Raw genomic sequence first — 19,098 nt, 5'->3', positions numbered from 1 at the left:
ACAGGGTTTCCCTATGTTGCTCAGACTAGTCTTAACCTCCTGACCTCAAGCAATCCTCTTGCCTTAGCCTCTGAGAGTGCTAGGATTACAGGCATGAGCCACTGTGCCTGGCCTTCCATTTTATTTTTTGAATGAATCCCTCTCTACCTAAATGCTTGCTATTCAGGAATCAACATGTTTTAAACAGCAAGCAATATAAAAAAATAGGAACATATTATATACACATATATTTTTTTCTCCTGGAAGAAATCACAGCAGACCATTAAGATAATCTGCCTTCACTGCCTATTTCGTACCTTTCTGCTTTATTGAATTTCCTTTTTTTGGAGACAGAGTCTCACTATGTCGGCCCCAGTAAAGTGTCATAGAGTCACAACTCACAGCAACCTCAAACACTTGGGCATAAGTGATTCTCTAGCCTTAGCCTCTCGAGTAGCTGGGACCACAGACAGGTGCCCACAACAACACTTGGCTATTTTTAGAGATGGGGTCTCGCTCTGGCTTAGGCTGGTCTTGACCATGTGAAAGTCCTGTGAGAATTCTAGATCCTCCCAGAGTCTAGAATTATAGGCGAAGCCACCGCACCTGGCCTGAATTTCCTGACACGATGTATGCTTTTTAAATAATATACATATCTCAATTTTTAAAATTCCCAATTCTATAACATTAGTTTTTAAAAAGTCAACAGACATCAATCCACGAATGGATTAATAAATTGTGGTATATGTACACCATGGAATATTATGCAGCCTTAAAGAAAGATGGAGACTTCACCTCTTTCATGTTTACATGGATGGAGCTGGAACATATTCTTCTTAGTAAAGTATCTCAAGAATGGAAGAAAAAATATCCAATGTACTCAGCCCTACTATGAAACTAATTTATGGCTTTTACATGAAAGCTATAACCCAGTCACAACCTAAGAGTATGGGGAAGGGGGAGGAAGAGGGGGGATGATGGGTGGAGGGAGGGTGATGGGTGGGAACACACCTACGGTGCATCTTACAAGGGTACATGTGAAACTTACTAAATGTAGAATATAAATGTCTTAACACAATAACTAAGAAAATGCTAGGAAGGCTATGTTAACCAGTGTGATGAAAATATGTCAAATTGTATAAAAAACCAGTGTATGGCGCCCCATGATTGCATTAATGTATACAGCTATGATTTAGTAATAATAATAATCAAAAAAATCAACAGAATCCTGCATAAGGAGATTAAGAGCTTATTTTCAGTTTTCTTTGTACATCTGCATATGTAAAGGCTGATAAATACTGTAATATTTAAAAAAATTAACAATGTAAGAAGAGCAAAAAATGGACAGAAAAACACAAAAACAAGCATTAACTACAATTCTTTAATTAGCAAATTTGTTTTTTTTTTTTTAGCAAATTTGTTTTTTGAGACAGAGTATCACTCTTGTCACTTGGGCTAGAGGGTACTGACATCATCCTAACTCAATGTAACCACAAATTCCTGCCTCTAGAGTAGCTGAGATCACAAGCATTCACCACTACACTTAGCTAATTAGTAAATTTTGAGAAAATTAAATTCTAAGACCCTCATGATTTCCCACTGGAGGAGAAAAAAACTGTATTTACTAAATATGAAGAGCTGACAATGAAATATAAATCTATAGAGGCTAAACCCCACAGAAATATTTCCTACATGCTTTCACACCATATAGTTACATACTACTTACCCAGCTTGGAAAATCAGACCAAGTTGGAACTCGCTGACAGAGGTCTCGAAGAATACGTATGATAATCACACAGGACTGCAGACCGTTAGCTCTAGCCTTGAGAGCAACATAAAAACCAACTGAATTAATCCTAGAAATATTGAAAATATCCCTTGATGAAAAAAAGTTAAAATACCACTGTTCAATGGAAGCTCAGATAAAAATAAAAATAACCACACTTAAAATTGGATTCAATGAGCTGCCATTTACAGCAATATTTTATGCCAGGGTTAGTATTTAAAAGCTGGTATTTAGGTCAAAGTAAACAGATTATACAAGAACAATATTTCTTGATCCCCTGTTAACCTTGACCTGTGTTCATCTAAAACAGTAAACTTAAAAAAAAAAATCTGCCTACATTAGAAATAAAAGAAAAAGTAGAGCTAAAAAGTTTGTCTAGGGACTGAAAGGTTAAGGAAATCTGTTTGGTTTCCCTTCTGTGCCTTTGCATGACTGCAAAGTCACTAAACCAAACAGCTGCTTCCTCACTTTTCACTCCCTACACTTATTACTTAAGAGGGGGGAAAAAAATCTTAAAACTATACACAAAGCTTGAACACATATTCCATTATTTAAAGCAAAATTAATCTGCAGCCTTATGGAATATAATATATATACACAAACATGTGATGTTCCTAAACAAGTCAACTTTAAATATAGCCACTAAAAATAAAAAATACAAAACCCAAACTATAAAACACCCCCAAACCTAATTTTATCGTCAAATTAATAGTAACTGCAATATGCAGATCTTCATATCCAGCTTTCTATGTTAACATATTTTCTGAGATTTAATTTAAAATATTATTGCTTGGGCAATGTTTTGAAATGTTTAAGCACAGTTAAACATATTTTACTGAACTACTCTCTCATAAGGCTACAAGAAAAAAGTAAAATGATGTTCCGAACCTGGAACCACTTAGCGTGGCGTAGAGCAGCCAGAGCGTCAAGGCATTTTTGCCTGTCCAAGACGTCCGGTGGGTCTTTCACCATACCCGAGGTTACATCTAAAATGGATTGAATTGGCAAAATGCAGTGAGGAATGGGTGTTTGACCAGGTGAGCAAGACACTTCCTTAAAGTAGCACCAGTGTCACATGAGCCATTTGAGAGTTTATCAGCACTTTAATGTACCAAGGCGTTATTTTCAACAAATTTATTTAATTCAATATGAAGAAAAACAAGAGAATTAAGTTAAAGTCTTAATTTAGTGATATAATAAATAATCTCTCAAAATATAAACCCTACCCACCAAAATGAAATCTAAAGGAAAGATTACTGGACACAGCGCACTAGCACAAAGACAAGACAAGAGGGAACACAAAAATCCACCTTAATAAATGAGAATGTACAATGAACTACTGAGTTTGTTCAGTATTTCAAATGGTCACAGGTTATTCTGGGCTAATATAACAAAGAACTGATGATAGATATGGAATAATCAGTAGAGTAATAATCATAGGGAGAAAAATGAGGAACCAAAAATAGGTATTTCTCAGAGTTTAATGCCCACAAAACAATTTTAGCTACCAGGGAATATGAAGTGCCCTTTAAAATGCAAAGTTCCCATAAAGTATTCCAAAAAATAATTAGAAACAAGTGGTAAAGGAGAAAAGGGCAATAGAAACTAACGTGATTAAATAGAATTAAGAATAGAAAAGATACAACAAGCAGAATACTGTGATGATATATACATAGAATCTTTTAAGTTAAGACATAAGTGAGCTACACAAAACTTGAGGAGCAAATACAAAACTAAACCAGGACAAGAAGTTAATTTTACATTAATAAAAGTCATTCATAAAAGTAGTCAAAGGGCAGGACTCTAGTTATATAAACATATTGTAAAATGTACATAGTAACAGTAAATTTGCTAATCAAACTATTAACAAGCAAATGGCAACCGAATCTAATTCATAGCTCTCAATGCTTTCAATAGTATAAATATTTTCTAACTATAGAAAAATATAATCTATATAAAAGATGAATACAACAGCCCTTTGGTCAAAGAGCACCAAAATTCTGGGACATTTAGGATATAATTCAATAATTCACTGATTATATCAAATGTTTATGAGAAACAAAAGAAATATGTAAGGAAAGTTAAAAAAATTAAAGATTACTTTAAGAGTACAAATTCCAACTCTGGGCAAGTTACTTGTTTATATATTTCATTACGAACATTCAGAAATCTTAAAAGTTAACTTGTCCTTGAGTAGATGACATATAAAAACTGACAGAGAATTCCATTCCCTGTCTGAATTTTCTATTTTCAGTTCTTCTCAAGTAAGCAGACAGATAAAGATTCTTCAGAAGACAAAAGAAGCAAGACACAGATAATCAAGAAAAATTACATGGCATTTTGAGAATAAACACTAAAAGGAGTATTTGGTGCTAAAAAGAAATCATCCAGACAAAATTATTAGTAATAATCTCAAAACTTCTAAGATTACTGAATCTAGAAAAAACCTGAACATAAGAAACAAACTCCTCTGAGGTGAGAAAAAGGAACCCAGAAAAGCAGAGGTAAATAAAACGTTTAAAAATGAAATTAAAAAAAAAAAAAAAAAGGAAAAAATAAAATACCAAAAAAAGCCACTCCTCAAAGCAGGGTTCTAGAACATGCTAAAGGAATGTTTTTCATGCCCCTTATTTACCTACATTATTTGCTGACACCAGAATGCAAATAGGTGACAATGTGCAATCTCTTTCTAAAAATGTTTCTAAATATCTAATGTTAATCCGCAATTTTATAATTTCCCTCGGTATGTGAGAAAATTTTTCTTTTTGCACACAGCATTAGTAACTTTGGAAATTTTAGTCAATGGTGTATATTCAAAGATGCCAAGGCACCTATTGCAATTTAAAATGAATCAGAGCTGTAAGTAGGACATTTTTGTTAAATTTAGAGTGTGGATTTTTGCACCCATTTTCTGTTTCAAGTAGATTAACCCCTTAGATATATACTGCTAAAATCATACTTGTTGCCTAACACCCAGTTAACAAAAGTCAGTTACTTTATAAAAACAAAATGTAAATTCTTATCCTACATGAATGTATTTCATAAATTTTAAGGGGTTAATCACCAATTAGAAGACATGCTGTGTCCACACTATTTTATGATTAAAAGTTAATGGGAATATATTAATTGAACATGTTGATGTAAAATATACAGTCTACTCAACCATTTAAAAACTAGTGTGAACACTGCTCAATTCCAGAAGAGACAAAGACGAAACAAACAAACAGCCACACAAAGGACAATAAATGCCAGGCTCTGCATCCAAAACCTCTCCTTAATCAAATGGCAGATGTGACACTAAGCTTTTGAAAACCTTGGTCAAAAATCCTTCCGATGTCTTGGCAGCAACCCCTGACAGGAATCAATTCCCTCTGCTAGAAGGCTTTGGACCGGGCCTGACAAGCTACAGGTGGGAAAAAAACACATATAATATCTGACTTGCTGCAGAAGACTCTGTAGCAAGGGTTAGAACATTTTGAACATTTCAAGCTTAAAGTCAATTAAATGTTCACTTAATTTTTAACTGTCAAACACAATACCATAAAATAGATCTGTCATGCGTTTAACAGTTATTTGGACAATTTAATCATTTCCTTTTAAAAATAATTTTTGGTTATTAAACAAGATCATTATGCATTAAAGACGCTACCACACTATGTGCAAGTAGAAAGTCTTATGACTTACAAACTGTTCTTCCGGCAAAGCCTTCCTTAACCCTTGTACTAATTCCCCAAAGCAAGCTATAGGCTTTAAATGATTTTAAGACACAGAGCATTGGGAGCTGCAGTGAGGAAGAATACATACCATTATTCTGCAGCAAGAAACAAACAATCTTCATAATGAAGCTAAAGACATGGTTTACTGCAGTTATGTGCAGCAAGGAACACTCTATCAGTGTTTCTACACTTTTGCATATCCAACTTTTCAGCTCAGTGTCTTGAAGCAAAATTTTTAAATTTTGGACTGACCATTTCCCTTGCCATAGTATTCATAAAATTCAGAACAATATTCTAACTTGAGTCTGGGTCAGACAAAAACATAAATTTGTTTCCTTTAGAAGGCATAGGTCACCCAAGAATTTATTGCAAATATGATACTATTAACTTTAGACTGTTGCAACATGATAAAATTGCTTGATACCACACAAATAGGCCTAAATAAAATTAAACAAAATGTATTCTGAAATAAAGTTAAATGGTTAAATATAATTTCACACTAAATATAGCAGTATTTATAATATATGTTAGATTTTTTTCAAATCCTGAGTTATATGCTGTTTATGACTTGATTAGATTGACTCAGGAACTTTCTCCAGCAACACCTATGGCCAGACCTTAAGTGGAAAGTCATGTTCACATAAAAACCCTTTAACAAAACCTATTTATTTTTAAGATGCAAAGCTTAAGATGTAACATATAAATGCTAATACAAAGTAGGCAAAATTAGAAATATCTCCCAATAACATTTTTTAAAAAATGTTCTTTTCCTGCTTGTGAAAAGCCCACGGCCTTTAAAAAACTGCTTTTCTATAAGAAAACCGATTTAAAGGGATAGTAATTGGGAGCCTATAGACGCTATTTTACACAAATAAATTTTATATTCAACATACAGTACTCTCTCAACTTAGATCTCGAAGTATTAGTGTAGACTTACTCAACACATTATGATGTTTAAAAACGACATAGAAGGAAACAAAGTAAATTTTATCTGACCCATAAAACAACAGAACCAACATATTGCAGACACTGATCATGCTTTTTGGCTTAAAAGCTTTAATGCTTTGAAAATGTTACAGAACAGTCCCTAAAGCAACACTGCTGGCACCAGCAAGATCTCATCTTCTACAATTGTAAATTAAGTTTAGAAACCTTGAATTGTACTATAACTCACTATATCTACACCATTTATTTTTCAGTATCTCTAGTATAAGGGCCAAATGACCAAATATGCGTGCATTAGAATGCTCTGCATTTACGAAAGCATACCAAATCAAATAACCTCAGAGAACTAGAAATAATCACCTCAGGCCAAGCCAAATCCATGATTACATACATAAAAATGCCTCTTAAAAACATAAATGTTATGAATATTTAGCCAATTTTGTTTATTAAACATTCTTGCCTTTTTTGTAAGACAAGCAAGAGCAAGAACTTCTTAATAGAAGTTAAAATTGTGGCTCTAAATCACTAGCAACATTTTGAAATTTTTTCATGCCATCAATTATACCAGTAAAAATAATTTGAAGTTTTTTTTTCCCAGAAATCTGAGGTTAGTAAGAAAAAAAAATTAAGAATATCAATCATACTATGTTTTCTATAAAAATACATCACTAAAAAGACCTTTTATTTTGTGGAAAACAATCTTAAGCAAAACGGCTATTAAGTAAGTCAAATCTATCAAATTCACAAGTAATGCCAGCATGTTGCCTTCTAGGGCGTAATGCCATCTTAAAGAGTAGGTAAATAAAAAAATAGTTAATAGAAAAGTAGAATGCTTAATGGCTTTCCAACCTCCTTCCCTCATGTTCTCTTCTCGAATAATTGGAGATGTCAGGGTGATAGTGACTTGCATTTTGGGTTCCACACATGAATTCAAAATTATTGCTGCTTCAGATACGGCACATTTTATGTCATACTTTTCTGGGCTTATAACCTGTGTAATGAAAAATATAAAAAATTAATTGGAACTGTTGGATTAACAAACAAAGCAGTTTCATTATGGCTCACTCTTAGATGAAGAATTTCTTCATAAGAGAAACAGCAGCATATTTATTACATTTATTTGCAGAATGTGAATGATACTAAGATTAATCCCTGAACCTAATTCAATTTAACCATGTTTTATCAGGAAAGAGGAAGGCCTAGTCAATATCCTGAAAACCCAGCAATTTGATAAACATATAATTAAGTCCCTGTTTATATAAACAATAAAGACATCACAGAAATTACATGGAATATTTATAGTATAGTCTATAGGTTCAAATCCTAGCTCTACTATTTTGCTAGTGATGCAAAGATGGGCAAATTATCTAATTACACTGAGCTGTTTCTGTAAAACAGAGACAATAATTGTACCTAACTGACAGAGTCACTGGGGAATTAAATGAATTTACTAAAATAAAAGCACTTTAATACAGTATTATGTAAATGTTAACTATGAATTAGTTTTATTTCACTTGCTTATCAACTTATACAAGTGGATTTGGAAAGAGCATTTTTCTTTTAGCTTAACTGGCTAACTCTTAATTATTTAGTAAAGATTAATTTCCTGCTTTACAGTTTAACTAAGCACCATGATCAGGATCAATATATCTTTTTTTTTTTTTTGAGACAGAGTTTTACTACGTCACCCTCGGTAGAGTGCTGTGGCATTACAGCTCACAGCAACCTCAAACTCTTGGGCGTAAGTGATTCTCTTCCTTCAGCCTACCAAGTAGCTGGGACTACAGGCACCTGCCACAACACCTGGCTTTTTGTTGTTGTTGTTGCAGTTGTCAGATTCAAACCTGCCTGCCTTGATGTATGTGGCCAACGCCCCAGCCACTGAGCTACGGGTACCAAGCCAGGATCAAGACATTTCTCGTAAATTCCACAATTCTTCCAAGGTCCCCAAACCTTTTCTTTTTCCCCTTTATTGTCCTACCAGCCTCAGTAGAGGGGTAAGAAGTAGACACACAACACCAATTCTGCTGGCTCCCAATAATTACAAAGACTCATCTACGGTAAGAAACTTCATATCTAGAACAGTGACAATATATTAATAAAATAAGCAACAGTTAAGTGCCCGAGTTGTCAGAGCTTAAGTTAAATAGTGTGCTTCACTCTCCCTTTTTTTTTTTTTTTGGTTGCAGTTTGGCCAAGGCCGGGTTAGAACCTGCCACCCTTGGTGGGTGTGCTTTGTTATCAGTTGCTATCCTGGGGTCAGGTACTATTCTTCTCACTGCAGAATACATGTTACCAACAAAATTGAAAGCCTTAAAAAAAAACCAAAAAAAAAAACGAAAGCCTTGAATTTAGAATGCCTAATTAAATTATAAGATTTTGAAATAAAGTTTTATATCTTAAACAAGCCAAAGAATCATTGTCTTAAAACTCATTTGATAAGCTGGTACATAAACTTTTCTAAAGCTCAAGATTTAAAGAGTTTTTGTAGGACCCAAAGGGAAATGTTCTATTAATTGTGGACTGCCGTCATCTGCAGGATGGAAACAAGAATTATTGGCTACCATTATAAACTCAAAGTATTCACAATAAAACTGGAGAAATTAAAATCAGAATAACTATTTCAGTTACTGTTTTACTAAAAACACATATTCCACTAAATAGGCAAGAGCTACATGAATTTAAAAAATTTAAGCTTGCTATATATGGAATTTAGTTTTTAAAATAATCACTTTTTCCTGACCTGCCTTATGATTCAAGTCTTGGAAAAAGAACAAGAAAAGGAGGGCATATGCTGTATTTTTTTTTTTTTTTTTTGTAGAGACAGAGTCTCACTGTACCGCCCTCGGGTAGAGTGCCATGGCGTCACACGGGTCACAGCAACCTCTAACTCTTTGGGCTTCCGCGATTCTCTTGCTCAGCCTCCCGAGCAGCTGGGACCACAGGCGCCCGCCACAACGCCCGGCTATTTTTTTGTTGCAGTTTGGCCAGGGCTGGGTTTGAACCTGCCACCCTCGGCATATGGGGCCGGCATATGCTGTATTTTATATTTTTAAATAAATCAGCAAGATGGACTTCATGCCAAATAAGTACCATACAACCTAAAAAGATAAAAAACAGTTTCATCAATTTGCACAATGAAGCAAAAACTCAGTATGCAAAGTCAAGCCAAAATTTTAAAGGCTAGCTTAAATTTAAAATGAAGCACAATTAGTTTTGCCAAAAACTTTTGAAACAGACAAGGGGTAAAAATTAACATTTCTATAATACTTACAGCAAGCTGTTTGGGTAGGTTTTCTGCAATACGACTTAATAATGTCTTTGATGGTTTCTCTGAGCACAACAAAACAAGGTTGACATTTCTATCTCCTCGGAGAAGTAATCCTTTTGCCAATACTCCTACTCGCAAAACTCCTTTCAAAGCTCTGCAGTGAAATCAAATCATATTATAATATAATATTATTCAACAAGACCCATGATCTTCCCTAAACACAAAATAGTAAATGAAATAACTTTTCAGTAACTATTTTCATCAACCACAGCAGAGAAAATTCAGTTTTTGAACTATACTTCGAGATAAGCAATATGAATTAAAAAAAAAAAATAAATCAAAAGCCTGGTTCTCACAGGGATAACTACAAAGCAGAGGACACTAATACTTTATTTTGTTAGAATAGTATGAGTCATTTTTAATATAACACAAAAGTATTTCCAAGCTGGGTGCAATGCTGATGCTGTAATCCCAGCTATTTGGGAGGTTGAAGAGGGAGGACTTCTCGCATCTAGGAGCTGAAGGCTGCAGTGAGTTATGATAGCGCCATTACATTCTAGCCTGGGCAACAGAGTGAAACCCCTGTCTCTTAAAAAGAAAAAATTAAAAATGGCGAAGAGAAAACGAATAAAAAGTTATAGTTCAAAATGCAAATTTGATATGAAAAGACATTTCTTTTTCTTTTTTTTTTTTTTTGAGACAGAGTCTCAACCTGGTCACTCCTTGGTAGAGTGCCATAGTGTCATAGCTCACAGCAACCTCAAACTCTTGGGTTTAAGTGATCCTCTTGCTTCAGCCTCCTGAGTAGGTGGGACTACAGGTGCTTGCCACGAGGCCTGGCTATTTTTAGAGACGGGGTCTTACTCCTGCTCAGGCTGGTCTTGAACTCCTGTACTCAGGCAATCCACCTGCCTCAGCCTCCCAGAGTGTGGGAATTATAGGCATGAGCCACTGCACCCAGGCTTGAAAGACATTTCGGAAGTTTGGACTTATCCATGCTTTAAGGAAAAGTTATTAAAACAAAGACTGAATGTGGATGCAATAAATAAATACAGAAAAATAGCAGCTGAATGTAATTGAAAATTATTAAGCACTGACTTGAAACAGATTCAGAATAGTTCTAGATCAATTAAAAATAAAATGAGTTAAATTATAAGGTTAGAGATTGTATGTCAGTGGAACTTAATATTTCTAATTTTAGCAAAAAGCAGCTGGTTACATTAAATATCTAACAAAGACACAGCCAAGCCATGTAGATTAACACCAGTTACCACTCTCTGTAATATTTATTTCGAATGTAAGAAGTCCATGTAAGAAAACCAAAAATACATAGGTAAATAACTTTAAAAACACACCTGTCTTTATTTCCCTCTTTCTTATCATCTCCATCTTTGCTCTTACTCTTCTCATGTTCAGACAAACTGTCTGAAACAAGTTTTAGAGCACGTTCAGTGATAGAAACAATTTTCTGAACTGCCTGTAACTCCTCTTCAGTTGGATAAATGGTTGCATGTTTTGTCATTACATAACGGTCATCGGATGAGTCAGGACGACGTAAGGGCTAGAAAGAAAAGTTACTGCATTAAAAAATGTTTCTTGAGCAAAACTAAACTATTGTTTTTCAACTATACATGTATTTGTCATATCTTTTCAGTAAGTAAATTATACAAAATGCCCATTTAAACCTATTTTCTCCTTTATTCCATTTCAGTAAAAATGAAAATGCACACTGAAGAAAATTATACTATCGAGACTATATACATACAACTTAGGTGGGCAATACTTTTAATTCAACTTTAAAAACCAGTGATTCTTTACTTTCAGTAATTCAAGTTTTGTAACTGTCAAGGCTCTGTGCAAAGACAAATACGTTAAAGAAAAGGAGTTTGCTATTTTCTTGTAACTACTCTCTAGAAAACAGAACAAATGATGTTTTCAGTAGTCTTACCTCCTATGAGATATTCCTTTCACCCATTTTCCACAGAACACAAACTCTGAAGATACAGATCTTTCTTTCCTATAGTTTTCCTAACGCGCTTCTTTTTTTTTTTGAGACATAGTCTCAAGCTGTCTCCCTGGGTACAGAGCCATGGAGTCACAGCTCACAGCAACCTCAAACTCTTGGACTTGAGTAATTTTCTTGCCTCAGCCCCCCAAGTAGCTGGGACTGAAGGAGCCTGCCACAACGCCCGGCTATTTTTTTGTTGTAGTTGTTTATTGCTGTTTTAAACAGGTCCAGGGAGGGTTTGAACCCACCATCCTGGGTGTATGTGGCTGGAGCCCTACCCACTGTACTACAGGCACTGCCCATAAACACACCAATTCTCATGCTTATCTTTACTTATTACCCCTTAGGCATCATTCAATTTAGAAGAAAAAATACGTTTTAGATAGACAGAATTTGAAGAAGGAAAAGAGATTCTAAACTATTGGTAATGGGAAGATAAAAATAAATTTAAAGACAAAGCAGGTGCCTTCAAAATCAGTTGTTCCTGCTAATGCAACAAAAAACAAAGGGAAGAAAATATCTTATGTGAAAGAGTTGGCAAAAGCTGCTCTGCTTCCATTTAGCATATACTGAAAATAAGAAAGATTCATAAAAACACTATGAAGTTCTTATACATAGGTACTGGAATTGAAAACCTGTAATAAGCGGAGGGAAACGAAAAACTTAAATCAAGATTACAAGATTAAATCTATAGACCCTCAAACTGTTTCCACTGATGCTATACCAGTCTTAAACTTTCACCCTTTAAAACAATGAGGATACTCACTGCAGGTCCCTGTGGCTGTGGAGGCATGCCTGGTCGGACTCCAAGAAGGCCTAATGGGCCTGGAGGACCATGAGGATAGCCTCCATCAGGCATTCGGCGGCGATCATCCCAATGATGTTGTTCCTCCTCCATTCTTCTCCAGTACATGTCCTCTTCATAACGTCTGAAACATAAAAAATAATGTTATATATGAATGTTACTTATGAGGAAAAAACACAAACCAAGAACTTATATAAAAAGCAATTAAAAAACGTGGGCTTAGATAAAACCTTTCTTTTTCCCAACTATACCTGATTTCCCTTGTTTGTTTTCATGAGAAGTGAATAGAAATGAATGAATGCCAGTGAAAAAAGACCATGATAGAACAAAAAGAAAAGCAGAAGAAAATTTCACAGCCTGAGGATAATGTAGCAAGAAAAGGAATTAGAAACCTCCAGAGTTCCTTTCAAACTTTCCCCTTGTAAGATAGAGATTGTAAACCCAAATGTCACCAATTATATACATGTGGTAAAAAACCTAAAGTGAACATAGGACATCTAGGAATTTTCTTTTGTCTTCTAAGAAATGTGCTGTCTCCTATTTTTTTTTCTTTAAGAGAACGTCTTGGGGCTTGGCACCTATAGCTCAGTGGTTAGGGCGCCAGCCACATGTACTGGGGCTGGGGGGTTTGAACCTGGCTCCAGGCTGCTAAAACAACAATGACAACAACAACAACAAAAAAAATAGCCAGGTGTTGTGGTGGGCGCCTGCAGTCCCAGCTACTTGGGAGGCTAAGGCAAGATAATCACTTAAGCCCAAAAATTTGAGGTTGCTGTGATCTGTGACACCATGGCACTCTACTGAGGGTGACATAGTGAGACTCTGTCTCAAAAAACAAACAAACAAAACCCTAAAAACATGTCCTGGCTAGACAGAACAGCCGCAACTCAGCTCCTATTAATTATTGCCCTATGGGGATACAGTAGTCCCTTATCTGGAATTTTATTTTTTATAGTTTTAGTTCCCAAAGTCAACCATGGTATGTAAATATTAAGCAGAAAATTCCAGAATTAATTCATAAGTTTTCAATCGTGTGCTGTTTTGAGTAGTGTGATGAAATCTCGGGTAGTTCAGCTTCATCCTACCTGTAATGAGATTTGTCCCTTTGTCCCACATATTCACACTATATATAGCTCTACCTATATAGCTCTACCATTAGTTAGTTTTAGCCATCTCTGTGAATAGATCAAAAAAACATGGTTTGCCCATGATCGCATTAATGTACACAGCTATGATCTAATACAAAAAAACAAAACAAAACATGGTTTGCACAGTCTTCAATACTACCCTTAATTCCAGTTATCGACTGGGAGTCTAGGAATAAGAGTGTACTATTGTACAGGCTATATTGCTAAAGTGTTGTCAGGATTTTTATGAAATGTCATGGTTGCTGGTTCAGATTACAAAATACTGCAAATATCAAATATAACACCCATTGAGCTGAATGAAATGTGGGCAGCTAGTAGGTAGCCTCTACTTTATTGGTCAATGTTTTCACAATCTCTTCTAATTTCTTTTTTACGCCTGCACACTTTTAGTTCTATCTTCACTTTCAGTTTCCGATTAGGATACCAAAAACTTCCAAGAGATAGTCTATGTTCAAAAGGTATTTTGTTTACAACAACATGTAAGAGAGACATGCGCTTCCGCTACTAATTTTCTCAGGTTGGGAATAAGCTATGTTTTTTCATATCATCCAACTGAGGACTGTAAAACCATACATCTGTGTTATTTGGGCTTAGAAAAAAATAAAAATAAAAATGGGGGCTGCACCTGTGGCTCAGTGAGTAGGGCACTGGCCCCATATACTGAGGGTGGAGGATTCGAATCTGGCCTGGCCAGACTGCAACAAAAAATAGCTGGGAGTTGTGGCAAGCACCTGTGGTCCCAGCTACTTGGGAAGCTGAAGCAAGAGAATTGCCTAAAATGCCAGGCAGTGCCTGTGCTCAAGGAGTAGGGCCCCGGTCCCATATGCCGGAGGTGGCGGGTTCAAACCCAGCCCCAGCCAAAAAAACCAAAAAAAAAAAAAAAAAAAAAAAAAAAAAAAAAAGCCTGCCCCCATTTAACTTAATATTGTTAGCACTAACAGTAAACTATCTGAAACTGGAATGAACATGAATTTCTAGAACCTTTAAGTCATTTTTTATTTTTTTAAGAGACAGAATCTCACTTTGTCGCTCTCAGTAGAGTGCTGTAACATCACAGCTCACAGCAACCTCCAACTCCTGGGCTTAGATAATTCTCTTGTCTCAGCCTCCTGAGTAGCTGGGACCATAGGTGCCCGCCAGAATACCCAGCTATTTTTTGTTGCAGTTTGGCTGGGGCCGAGTTCAAACCCATTACCCTCGGTATATGTAACCGGCACCCTCCCCACTGAGCCACAGGTGCCGCCTGAGGGCAGGTATTTTTACCCATTGTTTAACTTACCATGCTCAGTACATAATATAGTTTTTGGCATAAAATAGGTGCTTATATATTTGATGTATCAGTAAAAGAGGAAATAACTGTATAATCTGGGTACAGAGAAGAATTTCCAATGTATTATAAAGGCAGAAACTTCATGAAGGACAAAACTGACATATAAATACATAAAAACTGATATATAATAGCAAAAACTAAAGGTAACACATAACATAGGGTTAATAACTACTGTATAAAAAACTGTAGGAATTAACAGGTAAGTAAAAACTGAAAAACTAAGCAATTTACCATAGAAGAAATACAGATAGCTAAGTATGAAAACAATCCAAATGGAAAAAAGAATGGCTATTGTGTTTAATACCTCATAGGTAGAAATTTTATTGAATTATAGCAAGATTTCTCAAAGTGTGGTCCAAGGACCCCTGTGGCCCTTGCAGGGGAATCCATTAACAATTACTTGCACAATAATACTAAGACATTTGCCTTTTCCATTCTCATGCTAAGTGTATAGTGGAATCATCCAGAGGCAAAATGTTGTACCATAACAGAATACAAAAGCAGCCTTCTCTTAAGCCAGACATTAAAGAGTACGCAAAAATGCAGAGCAGCATAACTTTCCTCAGCATTCTGGGAAAGAAGTATAGTTACATTTTCTACCACATTATGTCAAACCTAGTTAGTCTAACAAGTATACATTTAGCTAAATTAAAAAAAAAATAACTAAAATGCCATTTAAAAATTAATAATTATTTAAATTTCTCAGTTTTAATTTTTAACATAATGCATTTTTTTTTTTTTTTGGAGACAGAGTCTCACTTGGTCATCCTTGGTAGAGCGCCTTGGCTTCTTACCTCACAGCAACATAAAACTCTTGGGTTCAAGCAATCCTCTTGCCTCAGCCTCCCAAGTAGTTGAGACTACAGATGCCTGCTACAACACTCAGCTATCTGAGACGGGGTTTCACTCTGGCTCAGGCTGGTCTCAAACCTGTGAGCTCAGGCAATCCACCCACCTCAGCCTCCCAAATGCTGACAAACATGAATAAAAGCTCTTTGGAGTCCTCAATAATAATCAAGTATCTTTCTTTTTTTTTTTTTGTAGAGACAGAGTTTCACTTTATTGCCCTCAGTAGAGTGCCGTGGCATCAAACAGCTCACAGCAACCTCCAACTCCTGGGCTTAGGCAATTCTTCTGCCTCAGCCTCCCGAGTAATAATCAAGTATCTTGAGACCAAAAAGTTTGAGAACCACTGGGTTACATAATTTAGTACAGGGAGACATGTTGAGGATCCTTTAATCAAACAATTCCATTTTTAGGACTTTATTATTGGCAACCAATCACCAGATATGCAATAATACAGCCTGAAGGAGGTTCAGTATATTATTATTAATAATAAGGAAATACTGGAAACAACCTAAATGCCTCACAGTAAGGGTCTGGTTATAAAGAAAATTTTACATGTGCACAAAAGAATACTATGTTACCATGAGAAGAAAAGAATCATAATTTAATTTTTTAAAAAGTTGAACACATGTGGCTCAGTGCCCATAGCCCATGTGCTGGCCACATACACGGGGGCTGGTGGGTTTGAACCTGGCCGGGGCCTGCTAAACAACAGTGACAACTGCAACAAAAAATTAGCCAGGTGTTGTGCTGAGTGCCTGTAATCCCCACTACTTGGGAGGCTAAGGCTTGAGAATTGACTAAAGCCCAAGAGTTTGAGGTTGCTGTGAGCTGTGATGCCATTGCACTCTACTGAGGATAACATAATGAGACTCTGTCTCCAAAAGAAAAAGCTGAATACATGTAAGTTAAAAAAAAAAACAAAAAAAAACTTATAAAATATGTATACAGTATGCCTTTGCTCCTATTTTATTTTTAAATTATATCTGTGGAGATTAAAAAATAAATAAATATTTAAAAACCTACAGAAAGTGCAGCGCCTGTGGCTGAAAGGAGTAGGGCGCCGGCCCCATATACTAGAGGTGGTGGTTCAAACCCAGCCCCGGCCAAAAACCGCAAACAAACAAACAACAACAAAAAAAACACCAAAAAACAAAACCTACAGAAAAATACTCTGAGCAGCAGTATTCACAATAGCCAAAACATGGAAACAATTCAAATACCCATGGACCGATGAATACACAAAATGTATTGTAATGATGTAGTATATGCACACAATGAAGTATTATTCAGCCATAAAAAGAAAAATATTTTTTCACTACAACATAGATCATGAAAATATTATGCTAAGTGAAAGTCAGACACAAAAGCTATACATTGTATGATTATATTTATCTGAAATGTCCAGAATTTATAGACACAAAGTAGACTAGTGGTTGTCTAGGGCTTGGGAGCGGAGGTACTGGGTACTAGGGACAAATGGAGAAGTGACTGTTAAATGGGTTCGTGGTTTCTTACTAAATCAACTTTTTTTTTTGAGACAGTCTCAGTATGTTGCCCCCTCAGTAGAGTGCTGTAATGTCACAGCTCATAGCAACCTCAAACGCTTGGGCTTTAAGCAATTCTCTTGCCTCAGCCTCCCAAGTAGGCGTCTCCCACAACGCCCAGCTATTTTGTTGTTGTTTAACAGGTCTGGGTTGGGTTCAAACCCTCCAGACTCGGTACATGTGGCCAGAGCCCTAACCACTGACCAATAGGCACCGAGCCTAAATCAATTTTTCTTACTAAATCAATTTTCATACTAAATCAACTGTGGTGTCCGTTGCAAAACTCAGTGAATATACTGAAAACCAGCGAACTGTACAGTTTAAAGATATGAAGTATATCTCAACATAACGTTTTATATTTTAATATAACTGTATGTTCTATTTTGCTTGTTTTAAACTAAGGCACTTGTTTATAACCTATTACTTCATATATTTAATATATATAAGATACCAGTTACCACTTAATTCCTAATACCAAGGCCATGGTCAAATACTAGCATAGCCAATAACTTAATTTTAATCTATATCTTTCCTAGACCTAGAATCCTCCTGAAAAGTGAAAATTGAAAGTATATCAAATAAACCTGTATTGATATGAATGGAAGTCATACACCCAGAACAACCACATTTTGTAAAAAGGCTAAACCATGCTTATTTTCATGCTATTAACATTAAAAGTTAAAGATAATTACCTCATTTCCATTCTCCAGCGTTCTTCTTCCTCTCGTCTTCGCCAATATTCTTCCTTCTGCATTTGCTTTCTCATTTTCTCTTCTTGAATTTTTCTGGCTCGAATACTAGGCTTTACTTCCACTTGCAAATCTGGATTTACTTTTTTCTGTTAATGTAATAAGACACTTTTAAAAAGCAGCACCCCCAAGAATCTACATGTATTTTTAATCATACAATGCCACAAAGCATAACTGTATGATAACTTTTAATCATACAAAGCAAAACTGATATATATTTAAGTTGAATCAGAGAAAAGATTCAGAATACATTAATAAAAAATTTTAATTAGTGAAGTTTAAATTTATATACTTAGTATGTAAAAATTATCTAACAATACTGAGCAACAGAAAATCTTATGAAATCCTTAGGGAGACAGAGAGATATTTAATTTTATTTTACAGTTGACCTTAGAATAGCATGGGTGTGAATTACACAGGTTCACTTATATGCTGCAGATTTTCTTCCACTTCTGCCACCACCAGACAGCTAGGACAATTTCTTCTCTTCCTCCTCCTACTCAATGTTAAGATGATGAACATGAAGTCTTTTATGATGATCTACTTCCACTTAACAATAAATATATTTTTTGTTTCCTTATGATTTTCTTAACATTATTTTCTCTAGATTACTTTATTGTAATGTACTCTATAATACATATAACATATCAAATAAGTGTCAATTTGACTATTTACACTATTAATAAAGCTTCTAGTCAACGGTAGGCTATTAGTAGGTTTTTGGGGGAGTCAAGTTATGAGCAAATTTTTCACTGCACCAGGGAGGGATGTTGCTGTCCCTAACAACTGTGTTGTTCAAAGGTCAATTGTACTTGTTCATAAATAGATAATTCCAAATGTCTGTGTTTTGGTTGAAGTTTCTTTTCATATAAAAGTACTACCCTCTCAGACTCTTTTTATTGATTTTCATCACCTCCGTCTTTAAAAGAGAAAACATGTTTCTATGTACTTTGCTTTATCTTAGCACT

General features: G+C 35.4%; 1 protein-coding gene across 1 annotated transcript in view; it reads right to left on the bottom strand.

The window, feature by feature from the left end:
• The window catches only part of ZFR (zinc finger RNA binding protein), a 96,612-nt gene that overhangs the window by 16,192 nt on the left and 61,322 nt on the right, over positions 1 to 19,098 (bottom strand). The window contains exons 11-17 of the mRNA XM_053592598.1: positions 18,074 to 18,219; positions 12,472 to 12,634; positions 11,053 to 11,258; positions 9,701 to 9,851; positions 7,276 to 7,417; positions 2,654 to 2,751; positions 1,706 to 1,801 (exon numbers count right to left, since the gene is read on the bottom strand). Of these exons, the coding sequence (XP_053448573.1) occupies positions 1,706 to 1,801; positions 2,654 to 2,751; positions 7,276 to 7,417; positions 9,701 to 9,851; positions 11,053 to 11,258; positions 12,472 to 12,634; positions 18,074 to 18,219 (1,002 nt within the window). The remainder of the gene's footprint in view (positions 1 to 1,705; positions 1,802 to 2,653; positions 2,752 to 7,275; positions 7,418 to 9,700; positions 9,852 to 11,052; positions 11,259 to 12,471; positions 12,635 to 18,073; positions 18,220 to 19,098) is intronic.

This window comes from Nycticebus coucang, chromosome 1 (assembly GCF_027406575.1).
Source record: "Nycticebus coucang isolate mNycCou1 chromosome 1, mNycCou1.pri, whole genome shotgun sequence".
Taxonomy (NCBI): domain Eukaryota; kingdom Metazoa; phylum Chordata; class Mammalia; order Primates; family Lorisidae; genus Nycticebus; species Nycticebus coucang.
Note: the sequence above shows the minus strand (reverse complement) of the source record. Positions and strands in the feature narration are given on the sequence as shown.